This window comes from Heteronotia binoei, chromosome 8, assembly GCF_032191835.1.
Source record: "Heteronotia binoei isolate CCM8104 ecotype False Entrance Well chromosome 8, APGP_CSIRO_Hbin_v1, whole genome shotgun sequence".
Classification (NCBI taxonomy): domain Eukaryota; kingdom Metazoa; phylum Chordata; class Lepidosauria; order Squamata; family Gekkonidae; genus Heteronotia; species Heteronotia binoei.
This window is the reverse complement of record NC_083230.1, coordinates 44992128-45007493: the sequence shown is the minus strand read 5'-3', so window position 1 is coordinate 45007493 and position 15366 is coordinate 44992128. Positions and strand designations below refer to the sequence as shown.

General features: G+C 42.3%; 1 protein-coding gene across 3 annotated transcripts in view; it reads left to right on the top strand.

Moving 5' to 3' along the window:
• TAFA2 (TAFA chemokine like family member 2) overlaps positions 1-15366 on the top strand; it is a 245641-nt gene that overhangs the window by 224623 nt on the left and 5652 nt on the right. For 2 of the 3 annotated variants that reach the window (XM_060244969.1, XM_060244970.1), the window contains exon 5: positions 1376-1587. The exons of the other annotated variant lie outside the window; for it this stretch is intronic. In XM_060244969.1, the coding sequence (XP_060100952.1) occupies positions 1376-1387 (12 nt within the window). In that variant the 3' untranslated portion in view covers positions 1388-1587. The remainder of the gene's footprint in view (positions 1-1375; positions 1588-15366) is intronic. 3 annotated transcript variants of the gene reach the window in all.

The window sequence follows — 15366 nt, the reverse complement described above, 5'->3', positions numbered from 1 at the left end:
CATATTGATCAAGCCTCTCACTAGCAAATTAAATATATTATTTTTATATTAATATTGTCTTATAATAGAATATTGTATTTTATCATGTTACTATGCTGTTAGCCACCTTGAGCCTGTTTTCAGGTAGAGCAGGATACAAATAGAAAATAAATAAATAAAAGCAAGTAATTAAAATGTTTGCTGAAACAATATAGAAAAGGTATTTATTTTCTTGGTCTTCAATTTTAAATATGATTACTTTTATTAAATCCCATTGACCCACAGTAAGAACTGAAAGATTGTTGCTTGCTGTACTTCAGTTTAGTGATCTTGCTACACTCCAAGATGTTGATGTGCAATATATTTGCTTGTCGTAGGCTTGCCAATCCCCAGGTCCCAGTGGGAGTTCTTCCACTTTCCCAGGCTCCTTCCCACCCCCAGTCAGCTGGCCAGTGGGGGAAAGCCCCACCCCCAGAGGACCATGTGACTTTCCCCCTCTGGAGGCTCCAGTCTCCGATTGAAAGGCCTCCTCTTGGGATGGGGTATCTGTGTTACTTGGAAGAAGTTGGCTGCAACTTATGAGTAGAGAGGCCAATCCCTCGCTTCAGAGTCACCAGAAATGAAGGGGAGGGAAACGTTTGCTGAGCACTTCATTATTCCCTAGGTGGAGATTGATTCTCATAGGGTATAATGGGGAATTGATCTGGAGATTTCGGGGGCTCTGGGGGAGTTGTTTTTTGAGATAGAGGCACCAAATTTTCAGTATAGTATTTAGTGCCTCTCCCCAAAGTACCTCCCCAAGTTTCAAAACAATTGGACCAGGGGGTCCAATTCTATGAGCCCCAAAAGAAGGTGCCCCTATCCTTCATTATTTCCTATAGAAGGAAGACATTTGAAAAGGTGTGCTGTCACTTTAAATGTGATGGCCAGAACTCCTTTGGAGTTCAATTATGCTTGCCGCACCCTTGTTCCTGGCTCTGCCCCCAATGTCTCCTGGCTCCACCCCCAAAGTCCCCAGATATTTCTTGAATTGGACGGCAACCCTAACTTATTGGGGAAACATTTCTCTGTCCTGCATTCTGGCAATAAGTATTACCAGGGCTTTTTTTTCTGGAAAAAGAGGTGCCAGAACTCTCAAGAGGAAAATACAGGAGAAACACATGGGTGCCCCTCATGAACTTTTAAACATTTTTTTGAGAATTTTGTTTCCACAAAGAGGTTCTGGAACTCTGTTCTGCCATGTTCCCCCAGGAAAAAAAGCCCTAAATATTACTAAAATTGTTTAAGATAATGTGTATCTTTTCTGCAAGTAAAAAAGTTCTGCTGCTAATCCCAGTTTTGTTTTATACAGTTTAGCCTGTAACAGTGTAGTACCTGACATGTGTTTGTTTCTTAGGCAAACGTGTAAAATCCTTCAAGAACAAGGAGATTTCTGCTGTGGCTGATGTCAATTTTTGATTATTCCACACACACACACACAATATTCTGACTCCACGTTTGGGGTAATAGCGATGAATCCTAGTCTTGGTCGGATTCTCAGGAAGAACCAGAAGGTTCGTTGAGGAATAAAGATGTTCCAGCCTTGATTTAATACTCACAGAGCAGCAGGTGTGTACAAAAAACAAAAACAGGTTTCCATAGTTGTAGCAGAATTTGATGTATTTTGTTTTTTCTTGCAGTTATATACACAGAGTATCCTGTAATTTTGCAGATTTTGTAGTTGCAAGTTATACCCTGACAAAGCTGAAAGCAGCCCTCTGCAGTTAGATTGTTCTCATAATAAGAACTACAATCCAAAATGTATAGATCTAAAAATCTAGAATGTGTAAATATCTCTGCATTTCCAGTAAAATTGAAAGCATGACTGACAGTGCCAGCACTTCCATTGTAGACTTACCTGTTTTTCAGTCACATTTTTATCCTGCCCTTCTGTGAAGGTTTACATGGGTTTTCCACCCTCCTTTTTAACCACACACAAATCCTTTGAGATTTGTTAGGCTGAGAGAAACATGTTACTAAAAACCAATCCCCAAATAAATCGTTTGTAACATTTATACTGCTACCAGAATGTATTCAGGCTCTGGTTTTGATGAATCTCTGGCTTTGTCATGTCAGATAAGTAAACAAATTATTAGTAGAAATTGAATTATAGGGGATAATTCAGTTTTTTTCTTGTAGAAGAATTTAGCTTTGTTGCAAATTGGTGCCGAGTACAAAGCCTGCATCCATTTAGATGAAGTCTGTTCATGGAAGACAACTATCATTCTTTACTTTAACCATGATGGTTGTGGAAAGTTCCATCAAGTTGCAGCTGCACACCTCATGGAAATTTTAAGGCAAGACATGTTCATGTTTTGCCTGCCTATGCATAGTAACCCTGAACTTCCTTTGTGGTCTTCCAATCAAGTATTAACTAGGGCTGATAGTGCTTAGCTTCTGAGATCTGATAAATCAGGTTAGCTTGAGTCAGACAACTTTAATCAGGGTCTTGACTGCATTAGGTTAGAGACTTTTAAAAAGCATATGGGTATGTGTTCAGACATTGCAGAAATTTGCTGTTTCATTTCTACTCAGAAATGATCAAAAACATTATCTGAAATTCTGGAAATGTTTTTGCTTCAGGGAGCTTGCCAACAGGTAGGGAAGGAAGAAAAGCTAACTGGAGCCCTGCAACAGCAGCCAACCAAGCAATGGACTCTCCCTCAGAGGCAGCAGAGGCCACAGGAGTGATGAGGGAGGAGTGAGAATGCCAAGGCTAGGACACGGGCAGCCCAATCCAGACATAAGTGGCGGCCGGCCGTGGCGTAGCTGCCGCACCACTAGTAGACTTCCTGAGGACTTCGGCATGCTGGAGCATGGGGAGGGGGGAAGCGTAGCTTGCCGTGAGGGAGACGATCGCCATGGAAATGCTGCTGGTGTAGGCATGCAAGGGAGGTGGAGGTAGCTTGAGGGGAGGGCCAGCCCCCCCATTGGCCAGTCCTGGCACATGCTCCGCAGCTCATGACAGTCAGGGATGGAGAGAGGCAGCCCCAGAGAGGCTGATAGCCATCCCCAACCCGCCCCAAAACAGAGAACGGAGCCAATGATGGGCAGACCATCACAGGCAAAGAAGAAACATTCTACCAACATGGGGAGGAAACAGGAGTGAGGCTGGGCATGCACGCATGAGAAGCCTGGCTTGGTGGCGAGGTGGGGGTGGGAACAAGACAGGGCCGCACAGGACCACGGCGGGGTGGGGGCAAGAAAGGGCCGCATGGGAGAAGGAGTCAATCCCCTCACACCCTCCCGCTGTCAGGGACTCTGCCAATGGCAGGCAGACAAGCAGGAAGTACCAAGTGCAGTAGTTTGCTGTCACAGATAGCAGCTGGAATGTGTGTCTGGAAGTGAGCAGCCCAACAGCAGACACTCCTCCACCCAGAGACCCCCTGTGTCGCCCTGACACCCCCTGCCATGTGTACCGAACACCTCTCCCAGGGGCCACAGAACTCAGAGTGTGAGTGCATCAGCTGCAGAACTCTGAGTCCACTTCATCAGCCCCCCCCCCCCCTTAGTGCCCTGTGCACAACAGCCCTGTGGGCTTGGATAGGCTGTCAGTCCGGACAGGCTGAGGGGTGGCACTCCCCCTAAAACCAAGTCTGCCCACCCTTCCAGGCATTCCTTCAGAGAGGCCACTGACAGGGGGGGGAGGTTTGCCCAGGGAACGTGCAGCAGATGCCAAGCAGGAGAGACAACAGAGGGCACAGCTCAGACTTTATTTTTCTGGAACAGAATGTGACAGTCTCCCTGGCATGCACTGGGCAGTCTCGCCGTGGGCGGGGCTCCATTCTGAGTGGTGGGCAGAAACAGCTGAGGTAGTGGGGGGGGGCAGTGGAACAACACACACAAAGCCTCTGTGTTGGAGTCCCACCTGCAAAATGGAGATAGAGATCAAGAGCACCTGCAGGGGCAGCAGCTGGAAGAATAGGCTGCATTTCAGCCGGGCACTCTCTTAAAGGGACAGTCTCTAACCCACCTCCCCGCAACAGGGCAGCTGCCACACACATAACATGCCCTGCCAGGGGTTGAGAACGCGGCAGACCAAGGGAAGGGAGCAGGCGGCAGCACAGGGGAGCGGGGTCAGCAAATGCCCCATTGCCAGAGCCTGGTTCAAGTGCCAGAGACGCTCGCACACCAAGCGGTCAAGAGCGAGGGGAGGGGGAGGCTGGGGGGGGGGGCAGTGAAACTTACCCAGTCATGGGTGACAGTTCTCGCATGCAGAGCCTCAGGAAGCCCGGAATCTGTGGAGACCTGGAAACAAGAGCAGTTAGCCCCAGGGGAGAGACCTCTGTCTCCCCCTCGCAAGTCAAAGATACTGTCAAAGCAACTGCGCAGTGCAAAACCTGTCACCAACGTGCCTGCCTGTCTCTCACTCTAAGTCTATATGGCCGGGAGCTCGCTGGCAGATCTTCCTGCCAAGCAAACCTGTCCCTAAAAGATACCTGAAAGACATTCATGAGGTAGCATCAATACTCCTGAAATTTTGTTATGATAGTAATCATGCCCTTTCTGAAATACTGAAATAATGCGTATAAGAAATTTTTGAATTGTATATCGCTATTATAGCACAACAGAAAGTTGTTTTTACCTTTCTGACTCTTTATTACATGAATTAATGATTCCCCCCTCCCTTTTTCCTCTAGCACTGCAGTAATTAAAGTTAAGGGTTATATTTCAGTTGATAGTCCAGGTATATATAAAGTAATGCATTTCAAAAATTAAAGGCGCCAGTAGTTAGGCTTTGACAAAAACAATTATCTCTGGCCTAGAGGTTGTTTCTCTTAATCTTAAATGTGTATAGATTGTCTTGAATTGTCCAGGCTTGTGGAAAAGGCATTTTGCACATACTTAAGAGCAAGCTCCAATGATTCTAGGCTGAAATTCAGCTGTTGAGTCATGTAAATAGAAACTCCATACAAGAGAAATTCAGTAAATACTATTGGAATGTGCATTTTTCCTGACCCTAATTTATAATTGGGGGGGAGGGTTGCTTCAAGTAGCATTTTGCTGCTTAATTATTAAGTGCCTCATTTGCTATTGCATATTATTCATTTGCTATTACATATTATTACATACTAACTTGTCTGTCTACCACTTATTTAAGACTTTAGGAAGGTGATATTGCCTTATGCCATGTATTATAGATAATCTTTGGTTGGAATAAATCATCCTTTGTGTCTGTGATTTTTGAAGTTTAAGTGGCTAAAGGAATATAAACCTGTTGTTTCAAAAAAAGATAAATAGGTCACAATGTCTTCAGTAAAATTCCAGTTTACGAAGGTATTACATCAGAGGTTTAATATACGGAGTTACCTGCATGCCATATTTAAGACAAACAAATTAGAAGCTCTAGTTTTAAAGATTCCTGGCAATTTGGCAAGAACCATGAGATACTCTGGGATCAGCAAAGATAGTGAGAAGTATTAGGGGGGAAATTCTTTTAGTCCAGATATTTTGGCAGAACCAGATATGTGGAGTCATGTCAGGCATTATTTCAGATTAGGAGATGTGAGCAGAGAATAATTAGAAGCTGCAATGCTTACAACTGAAGCCATAAAGGGAGTTGCTCCTTGCCATCCTCTTCCATGTTCTGTGAGGCTCCCAGTTCCTTGGTTTACCAGGGAGCTGGGCCATATGAAGTGGATTGGAAGACAACTAGAACAGTGTTGGTGGAAGACACATGATGAATAGACAGGGCCCATTTACAGCCCTATGAGATGGCATTGATTTGTGTCAAAAATGACACAAATAATAATATAAGAGATTTTAAAAATGGAAAAAAAATGGTTTTGTTTTCTGGTTCTAAGCCTTTGTCTCATGTTGCCATAACATTTCCAAGTTTAAGCTAAAACTACAACAATGTTTATACTATCATTTGCAATGGTTTCTTTCTCATGATGAAAATTCAGTCTGGATTCTAACGAACAGCAGTGTCAAGTCCCCAATGCTGACAATAATAAGATCCTTTGTATTTTCAAATAGATCCATTTATTGTAGATAGAGTAGGACATATCACCAACGAGTCAGTGAGAAGATTGAACAATGAAGGCAGAGCAAGCATTATATAGATGAGCACTAGCCTTTAGCAAATGGCAGTAACATTCAAACCTAAAGGCTATAAGGTTATAATAATATTGGTTTGTTTACTACAGAGTTCTACAGAGCACTTGGGAACTGATAAGAGGCTTGAGAAAAAGCAGGGGAGGGTTAGAGGCTTCGACACCTCACATTCTTCTGAAGACACAACACAGGACTGACTCATAAACCAAGGGCTGTAATTCAGCAGGAGCTGTAAACCAAATAAGATGAAAGGACCAGAGACTTGACAAGCAGTCTGCTTACAGCTGAAGTATAAGAAGATAGAAGAAGATATTGGATTTATATCCCGCCCTCCACTCCGAAGAGCGGCTCACAATCTCCTTTACCTTCCTCCCCTACAAAGACACCCTGTGAGGTGGGTGGGGCTGAGAGGGCTCTCACAGCAGCTGCCCTTTCAAGGACAACCTCTGCCACAGCTATGGCTGACCCAAGGCCATGCTAGCAGGTGCAAGTGGAGGAGTGGGGAATCAAACCCAGATCTCCCAGATAAGAGTCTGCACACTTAACCACTGCACCAAACTGGCTCTCCTTCTATAGGAAAATGTTCTATGCTAAATATAGCTGCATGAATAAGCACATTTATATAAATTATTAGATAACCATGTTTGGTTGATCCCACTTAATCTCCCAGGCCAGACACACACACAAACAGACACACCCTCCCAGAATGCAGCTTTCATCAGTTTAGATAAGAAGCTGTTTTGAGAAAGAGACCCTCTGAACCCAACCTGCTCTTAGGGAAGAGTTGCGCTTAAATGGTAGGGCGACAAGTGAGGAAAAGTTGACATATGTGAGAGGATGCCTTATAGGAAAAGGAAAGGGGGAAGGGAGAAGTGTGTATGCCTTCCTCAGTTCCTTAGAGGAAAGGAAATATAAATGTACTACATAGGATCTATGCTATTATATTGTGAGCTTGTCCTTATGAGTTTTAAAAATCAGTTCTGGCCCCACACTGCTTCAGTTTATCCCCTGACTTCTGGATTTATGCATTTAGTTTTCACTTGGGGGGTGTTATCCCCTCCAGCTTTTTCTTAGGTCCTTGGAAACCACTTTAATCCCAGTGTTTTTCTGGAAGCCAATTTTGAGTCTGCTTTTTTGTAGTGTGTATTTTTTCTGTTGATTTTCTTTATCCCACCCACCTCTAGCCCATTTTTCAGTTACTGAATTGTAGTTATCATTAAACCATTCCTTCTCCCCTCCAGTGATATCACTATAATGCTGTAGTGTTGTGAGAACCAGTTTGGTGTAGTGGTTAAGTGCGCAGACTCTTATCTGGGAGAACCGGGTTTGAGTCCCCACTCCTCCACTTGCACCTGCTAGCATGGCCTTGGGTCAGTCATAGCTTTCATAGGAGTTGTCCTTGAAAGGACAGCTAATGTAAAAAGCTCTCTCAGCCCCACCTACCTCACAGGGTGTCTGTTGTGTGTGTGGGGGGTGGGGAGAAGGTAGAGGAGATTCAGAGTATAGGGCGGGATATAAATCCAATATCATCATCTTTTTCTCTATCAGGTTTAAGCAGGTTCTCTGAATTCTCAGCTTTGATTTTTTTTAAAAGATAAGGCTCCAGCTCCTTCCCTTGCAGAGATATGGCAGGTGGGGGGGAGGTATATCTCTGCAAGGAAAAGGCTAGAGATTTTTTTTTAATGAAAGCTGGGAATTCAGAGAACCTGCTTAAACTGTCATTACAACGATATTTTAAGGCAATTTTAAAAATAAGGAGGGGCCTCTGCTGCCACCAATGACTCTCCCTTGAAAATCCTCATTATTTAAGCCACCTGCAGAAGAAAATAAATGGACTCCAAAAGTGTCAGAATGCACAGGAAGTGTTGACTCCCAGGAAAATCTAATTCTTGTGGGTAAATCAGGAGTAAGCATTCAGAAAAGGTCCATGTTCTGCTTGTTAATTTGCCCTGCTCAGAAGCCAAGAAACCTCTTTTCATGATAACCTTCATTTTTCATATTGTCCAAATGGGAGTGGAATCGCTTTTAGGATAGGTACACAAAAGCTGGCTATTTAATTCACAGTTCTTCAGATGAATCTACTCAATTGCTATTTGATACTTCAAAATAAAAATATGAATAATATTCATAACTCCCTTTCATCCACAATCCCCCAACTGAAACTTTACTTCCCTAATCATTTTACTTCTGACAGGAGTTATATCTGGTAATGGAGCCTTCCCTAGACACTTAGCTTAAAAAGGTCTGCGTTGTTTTAAATTTTCCTCCAGCCCTTCTGAGTAATCCACACGACAATTGGATTTTGATACTAGGTCTGGCACTTTCATGTCTACTTTGACATTCATTGTTGCTTGCTTCAGAAGCAACAGCAGTTCTAACTAACTGCAGTGGTCATTTTTTGGACATGTCCTTCAGGAGGCCTTCCAAGTTATTTCTGCAAGAAATGAAGCAATCCAAGCTAACATGTATTCATCCAACATTATCTGAAGTGTAAGCACCTTTCAGATTTAATTATGCATTGTTGTTTTAATATGAAACTAGTAAGTTCACAAGCAATTAGGCTTGGTTCGCAGCAGCAATTCACCAATTTAAATTAAAAAGTCTTGAAACACTAGAGTAATTATTCCGTAATTGTGCATCGAGTACACAGAAAATGAAGAGAGTTTAATTATTTGTATTTATAATGTAGCAACCTATGTGAAAAAAAGACATTAGCATGTAGGGAGCAATTTCTTGTCAAGTATGAACAAATTAATTCAAATAAATATTTAGAGTGTTATAGCTATTTTTTCATCTGTAGTGCTGAGCAACAGCAAAAGTTAATTTTCAGATGTATTAATAATTAATTGAAAAGCTGATTGGAATTGATTGGAACACATTTGGAATGTTACTGTTCTCCTAGGATTTTTAAGATCACCACTGTGCCACAGTCATATTGTGGGGTTTTTTTATTTTAAAAAAAAGGATATTGGCACAGGGCCTTACTTTCCAGCTGCTCTGCTGAAAACCTTGCATGCCATCCAAAAATAAAACCTTCCTGTAAATAACATGGACGGATATTAGCTAAAATTTAACTGCATTTTTATGAAATTGACTTCCACATTCCAGTCTGTATTCTACTTAATTTGCAAGTGGATGGATGCCATTAACACTAATGGCTGATGTGTGCCACCCTGATATTAGGATTTATGCTCCTAGCAAATGTGGACTCTTCCAAGTATTACTCAGAGAAACAGTGTGTGACCTACCAGTATTAAATTATGACAAAAAAGGAAGGACAGGTGGAGCAACAGGAGTGCTGGCAACTGAAACTCAAATGAAACAACAATAATAATGATGGGTGTAGCGTAGCCACGAAGAATGGCAGATGCGTGATCCTACTTCTCCTCAACCCCGCTCCTGTTTTTCGCTCATAAAAGAGCACTTCTAAATGCCAACAAATTTGCTTACCAAAGAATGCCTGTAGATGCCCACAAAAACTCAGTGGGTAAGCAAAACAAGCAAAATAACAATGATTCACTCAGTCCCAGGACACGAGCAGCAAATCAGCCCGAAAAAGAAAAAGCAACCACTAAAATGGCCGCGACATAGCAGGAGTCAGCAGATGGCACCGAAGACATCCTTATGGATTTATTCATTGCAGGACTCACTACAAGAGTCCCTTCAAACTTCCCTGGAAGCATCTTTTAAAGATATGAAAGTAGACTTACTCCAGACCTTATCAGATAAAATTGCAACTCTTTTGCTACCAGCGACCCAGAAGCTTCAGGAACTATCCAAAGCCCTTAACACCACAATGCAGACAGCAGCGACCCAGAAGCTACCAGCAACCCAGAAGCTTCAGGAACTATCCAAAGCCCTTAATACCACAATGCAGACAGCAGAATCAGCTATAAACCTGAGTATGCTCCTTAAAGACGACAGCTCACAAACCCAGGAGGAAATTATCACTATGAAGGACAGGACGCTGTCACTGGAGTCTGTGGTAAGGCAAAATAATTTAAAACTTTGTGGGGTGGAAGAGGGCGCTGAACAATCATATAATACCATAGACTGGGCAACCAAATGGCTATCCTCCATTTGGACAAATCAACACCAGTGACTATCACTAAAGCCTTCAGAATTAGCTCTATACAAAAAGCAACTAAAAACTACCCCAGGGACATTTTGATCACCCTCCATGATCTCAGCATGAGAAACTCCATTATGCGTATTGCAAAGGGGAAAAGGCCATTTTGATGACAATGGAAAGCAAATCATCGTCTTACCAGACACTCCTCCTGAGGCTCTGAGTATCAGGAAGTTTCTAAAACCCATAACCAATCAACTTCAGGAGGCATAAATCCATTATCGATGGAACCCAGCAGGGAAACTTACAATCAGATATCAAGGAAAAATACTACAAGCCCATGATGAACTCTCAGGGCAGATCCTGCTAAAAGCGTTGAAATTAGAGACACTACTGGAACAATCTGCAAAAACAAATTTTAAAAAGCTGTCCTTTTCGGCATCTCCTATAAAGCCCCACAAGATTCCAGTTCCAGGGACTGAGGACACTTAAGCATGGAAACTCCGAGGAGCTATGTCAGCAGGGATTGTAGAACTCAACGTTATGCAAGTTTCATTTCTTTCATTGGCAAAATAAGAACATTTGTGTTTTCAAAAGCAAAAATTGTTAATTGTATATTTTACACTTGGCTTCTAATCTCACTGCAGAGTCTTACAATAGAGAAAAGTCTACATTAAGTAGCTTAGGGAAATCACCACTCAATGTGTTCTTAAAGCATTTATGTAACTACCCAAGGGAGGGGTGTTGGGAGACCTAGAGGTATAGGACTCAGCTCCGTTTTTTTTTTTCATTTTACTGTATTTCCTCTTGATTGCATAGCTTCTCTAGAATCTATAGGTGTAGATTCATATAGTGAGTTTTATAGTGTTATTTAAGTTTCCTTTATTCACTGGATTTCACTGAATAAACCTTTTTTTGGTTTTAATTTAGGTTTATTGTATTAACCTACTTATTAGCCTTGCAACTTAGAATACTCCTGAATGGACTGGTGCCCACCATTGCAGAAGAACTCCTCCCAGAGAGCCAATGTGGCTTCAGAGCTAATAGGAGCACCACCGACATGGTATTTGTTCTCAGGCAGCTCCAAGAGAAATGCAGGGAACAGAACAAGGGTCTATATGTGACTTTTGTCGACCTTACCAAAGCTTTTGATACCGTTAGCAGGAAAGGCCTGTGGCAAATCTTGGAACGTTTAGGATGTCCCCCAAGGTTCCTCAGCATGATCATCCAGCTACATGAAGACCAGCGAGGCCAAGTCAGACACTGCAACGATCTCTCGGAGCCCTTCCCAATAGGCACAGGTGTAAAGCAAGGCTGTGTTCTCGCGCCAACTCTCTTTACGATCTTCTTTAGCATGATGCTTCAAAGAGCCGCAGTAGATTTAGATGATGACGATGGTGTCTACATCCGCTATCGCACCGATGGCAGCCTGTTCAACCTGAGGCGGCTAAAGGCCCACTCCAAAACAATGGAAAAACTTATCCGAGAGCTACTGTTTGCTGATGATGCTGCACTCGTCTCCCACTCGGTATCAGCTCTGCAGCATATGACGTCCTGCTTTGCAGAGGCTGCCAAGCTATTCGGCCTAGAAGTTAGTCTGAAGAAGACAGAAGTTCTCCACCAGCCTGCACCCCAGGAAGATTATCACCCTCCTTGCATCACTGTGGGTGAATCAGTTTTGAAGACAGTCCAGCAGTTCAGCTACCTGGGGTGCATCATCTCCTCAGACGCCAAGATCGACAAGGAGATTGACAATAGACTGGCAAAGGCAAACCGTGCATTTGGCCGACTGCATAAAAGAGTGTGGAGCAATAAGCATCTGAAAAAAGGCACAAAGATCAATGTTTACAAAGCGGTTGTGATGACAACCCTCATCTACGGCTCCGAATCGTGGGTTTTATACCGTCATCACCTGCGACTCCTTGAGCGCTTTCATCAGCGCTGCCTTCGCATCATCCTCAACATCCACTGGAGTGACTTTGTGACCAACACTGAAGTCCTCAAGAGGGCGGAGGTTACAAGCATCGAGGCACTGCTGTTGAAGACACAGCTGCGCTGGGCAGGGCATATTTCCAGGATGGAAAACCACTGCCTTCCCAAGATTGCCCTGTATGGCGAACTTTCCACCGGCCATCGAAATAGAGGGGCACCAAAGAAGAGGTACAAGGACTCCTTGAAGAAATCCCTTGGTACCTGTTGCATCAACCATCACCAGTGGTCTGACCTAGCCTCAGATCACAAAGCATGGAGGCACACCATCCACCAGGCTGTCTCTTCCTTTGAGAACGCACACATAGCTGGTCTTGAGGACAAAAGGAGATTGAGGAAGAATCGTACTGCTACAGCACCAACCCCAAATCAGACTTTTCCCTGCAGCCACTGTGGCCAGACCTGCCTATTCCGCATTGGTCTTGTCAGCCACCAGCGAGCCTGCAGCAGACGTGGACTACTGCACCTTTCTTAAATCTTCGTTCGCGAAGTCAAGCCGAGAGAGAGAGAGAGCCTTGCAACTATAGTAACTGAATAAGTTTACTTAATTTTCTCTTATAGAGCATTGGTTATTCCAATTAAAACAGGTTTACTACAAGTTGTGCCATTTTTATTTAGTGACAAGAAGGAAAGTAAGTGTACATAAGCCTAGTATTTTAGTCTTTACATGGAACTTGCATACTCTAACGTTATTTTTATTGATTACTGTATCCTCTGAGAAATGGCAATGGGATACCAATGCCTCAATTAATGTCTGCGGCTTAAACAACCGCATTAAATAACGCAGGATTGCTTCACATCTATTGAAACTCAAGCCACACGTAACATTTCTCCAAGAGACTCACATCAGAAGCTCTGAAAACCTTTTAAAATCACCATGGTTCGGGCAACAATTTCATGCCCCGGGTACCTCAAAAGTCCAGAGGTTCAGCAATAATTATTGCAAAAAACACCAGATTTGGACAAATGGCCCTGCTCAAAGATCTGCAAGGCAGATACATTTTTGTAAAGGGCCTTTTAGATGGCCACCTTGTTACGTTAGGCTCTATATATGCTCCAAATACTCTGCAAATAAAATTCCTTAAACAGAACTTCAGAACCTTGCAAGAGTTCCAAGAGGGCGAGGTCATCCTGGGATGATACCTCAACTACATCATGGACAAGACAATGGACAAATCAGGTGGGAAGAAACACTCATCACACCTAAAAAATTGTTTTGCTCAACTAAAGCTTTTACTGACATTTGGCGACATAAAAACCCACGAACCAGGGCTTATACTTTTTTTTCACCTAGGTTTCAGACATATTCCAGACTAGACTACATTCTGGCATCTCATTCACTGGTAGAAAAAATTACATCAGCTGACATTGCCTGTAAAGCATGGACAGACCATGCTCCAGTTACATGCTCTCTCATGTCATTCTAGCACCTCAGGACTGAACGAAAATGGTCTTTTCCTAAGACACGAAAACATAAGGCAACATTTAGCAATTAACATTATACAATTTTTCAAAGAAAACTTACCTGATGAAACCTCACAAGCCACATGATGGGAGGCTTTCAAAGCCACTCTTCGTGAGCAATGGATCAGCATATCATCTTACCTTAAAAAAGAACAAAAAGAAACAGTTAAATCATTACAAGAATTGATCAAATCATTAGAACAAATCCATAAGAGGACAGGCAGTCAAAAGATTTATCAGAAACTAACAGCGGAAAGAAAGATTTAAAAAACTCTCGATAATGAAGCAATTCAACGATACCTAATTCACACAAAACAAAAGTATTGCATAAGATCAAAAAAATCACTTCGCATATTGGCCTGGAAAGTGAAGGAACAAAAGAAAGCTAGACACATTTACTCTCTAAAAAAAATGATACGGGCGATATCCTCACCTCAACTACCTCAATTATAAAAGGCTTTGTGAAATTTTACACAGAACTCTACGCAACTAAATCTCCTGATCCTAACAAGATACGTGACTTTTTACTAAATAATAACCTAGTTAATAAGATCTCTCAGGAACATAGGAATTTCATGAAAGCAGAAATCACAACCAAGGAAGTTGAATTAGCTATCAGCCAACTAAAAAAACCAAACCTCCCCTGGAGGTGATGGCTACCCCCCAAAGTTTTTCAAACTATTCATACAAGAAATAGCCAACCCTATAAAAGACCTCTGTAACTCAGTCATAAATACTGGAGATATGCCACCGTCATGGGCACAAGCCAACATCATAGTAATTCCAAAACCAAACAAGACCCATTACTTCCTTTATCATACCGCCCTATATCACTCCTAAATCTTGACACAAAAATTTTCACCAAAATTCTGGCCAACAGGCTCAAATCAATTCTTCAAGCTTACATAAAAATAGAGCAATCAGGTTTCCTTCCTTATTGCAACATCACTGACACTATTCGGGAAACCATAAACGTAATACAATACTGCTTTCATAATCACAATAACACCATGGTCATGTCACTGGATGCCAAAAAGGCATTTGATAGTGTCGAATTCCCCTACCTAAATATCACATTAGACTTAATGGACTTTGTTCCCACTTTAAAAATAGTATAGAAGTCATATACAATGCACCATCAGCTCATTTATTAATAAATGGGCATTCATCAACCCCCTTCCCCATCCAAAAAGGTACGAGACGGGGCTGCCCAATGTCTTCTTTTCTGTTCCTCATAGCATTCAAACCATTATTGGAAGCGATCAAACAGAACAAAGAAATTAGGGGCATTGAAATTGGTGACAACCATCACAAATTGGCAGCATACGCAGATGACCTTACTCTGTACGTCTCTTCTCCTACACAATCACTCATGGCCTTAAACTCGCTTTTTAAAGAATTCAGTTCTATCTCAGGCATCACATTCAATAGCCTCAAATCAGAACTTTTCCCAATAAACCTAAGTGATATGACAATTAAGGAGTTAGATAAATTAGGAAAATGTACTTGGAGCAAATCATCTTGGAGACTCCTGGGAGTCCACATCCCCCTTGAGTATGCTAACTTGAAGCAACACAATTATGATTCCTTGCATAAAGAAATACTACTTCAAATAAAAAATGGGAGATTTTAAAATTTTCATGGCCCGACCGCTTTTACCTGATCAAAAATATCCCAAAATATATTTTTCTTTTCCATTCACTACCAGTACTTCTCACTAAATCAGTTATAGGCAAATGGCAGTCAGACCTCAATAAATTTTTATGGGC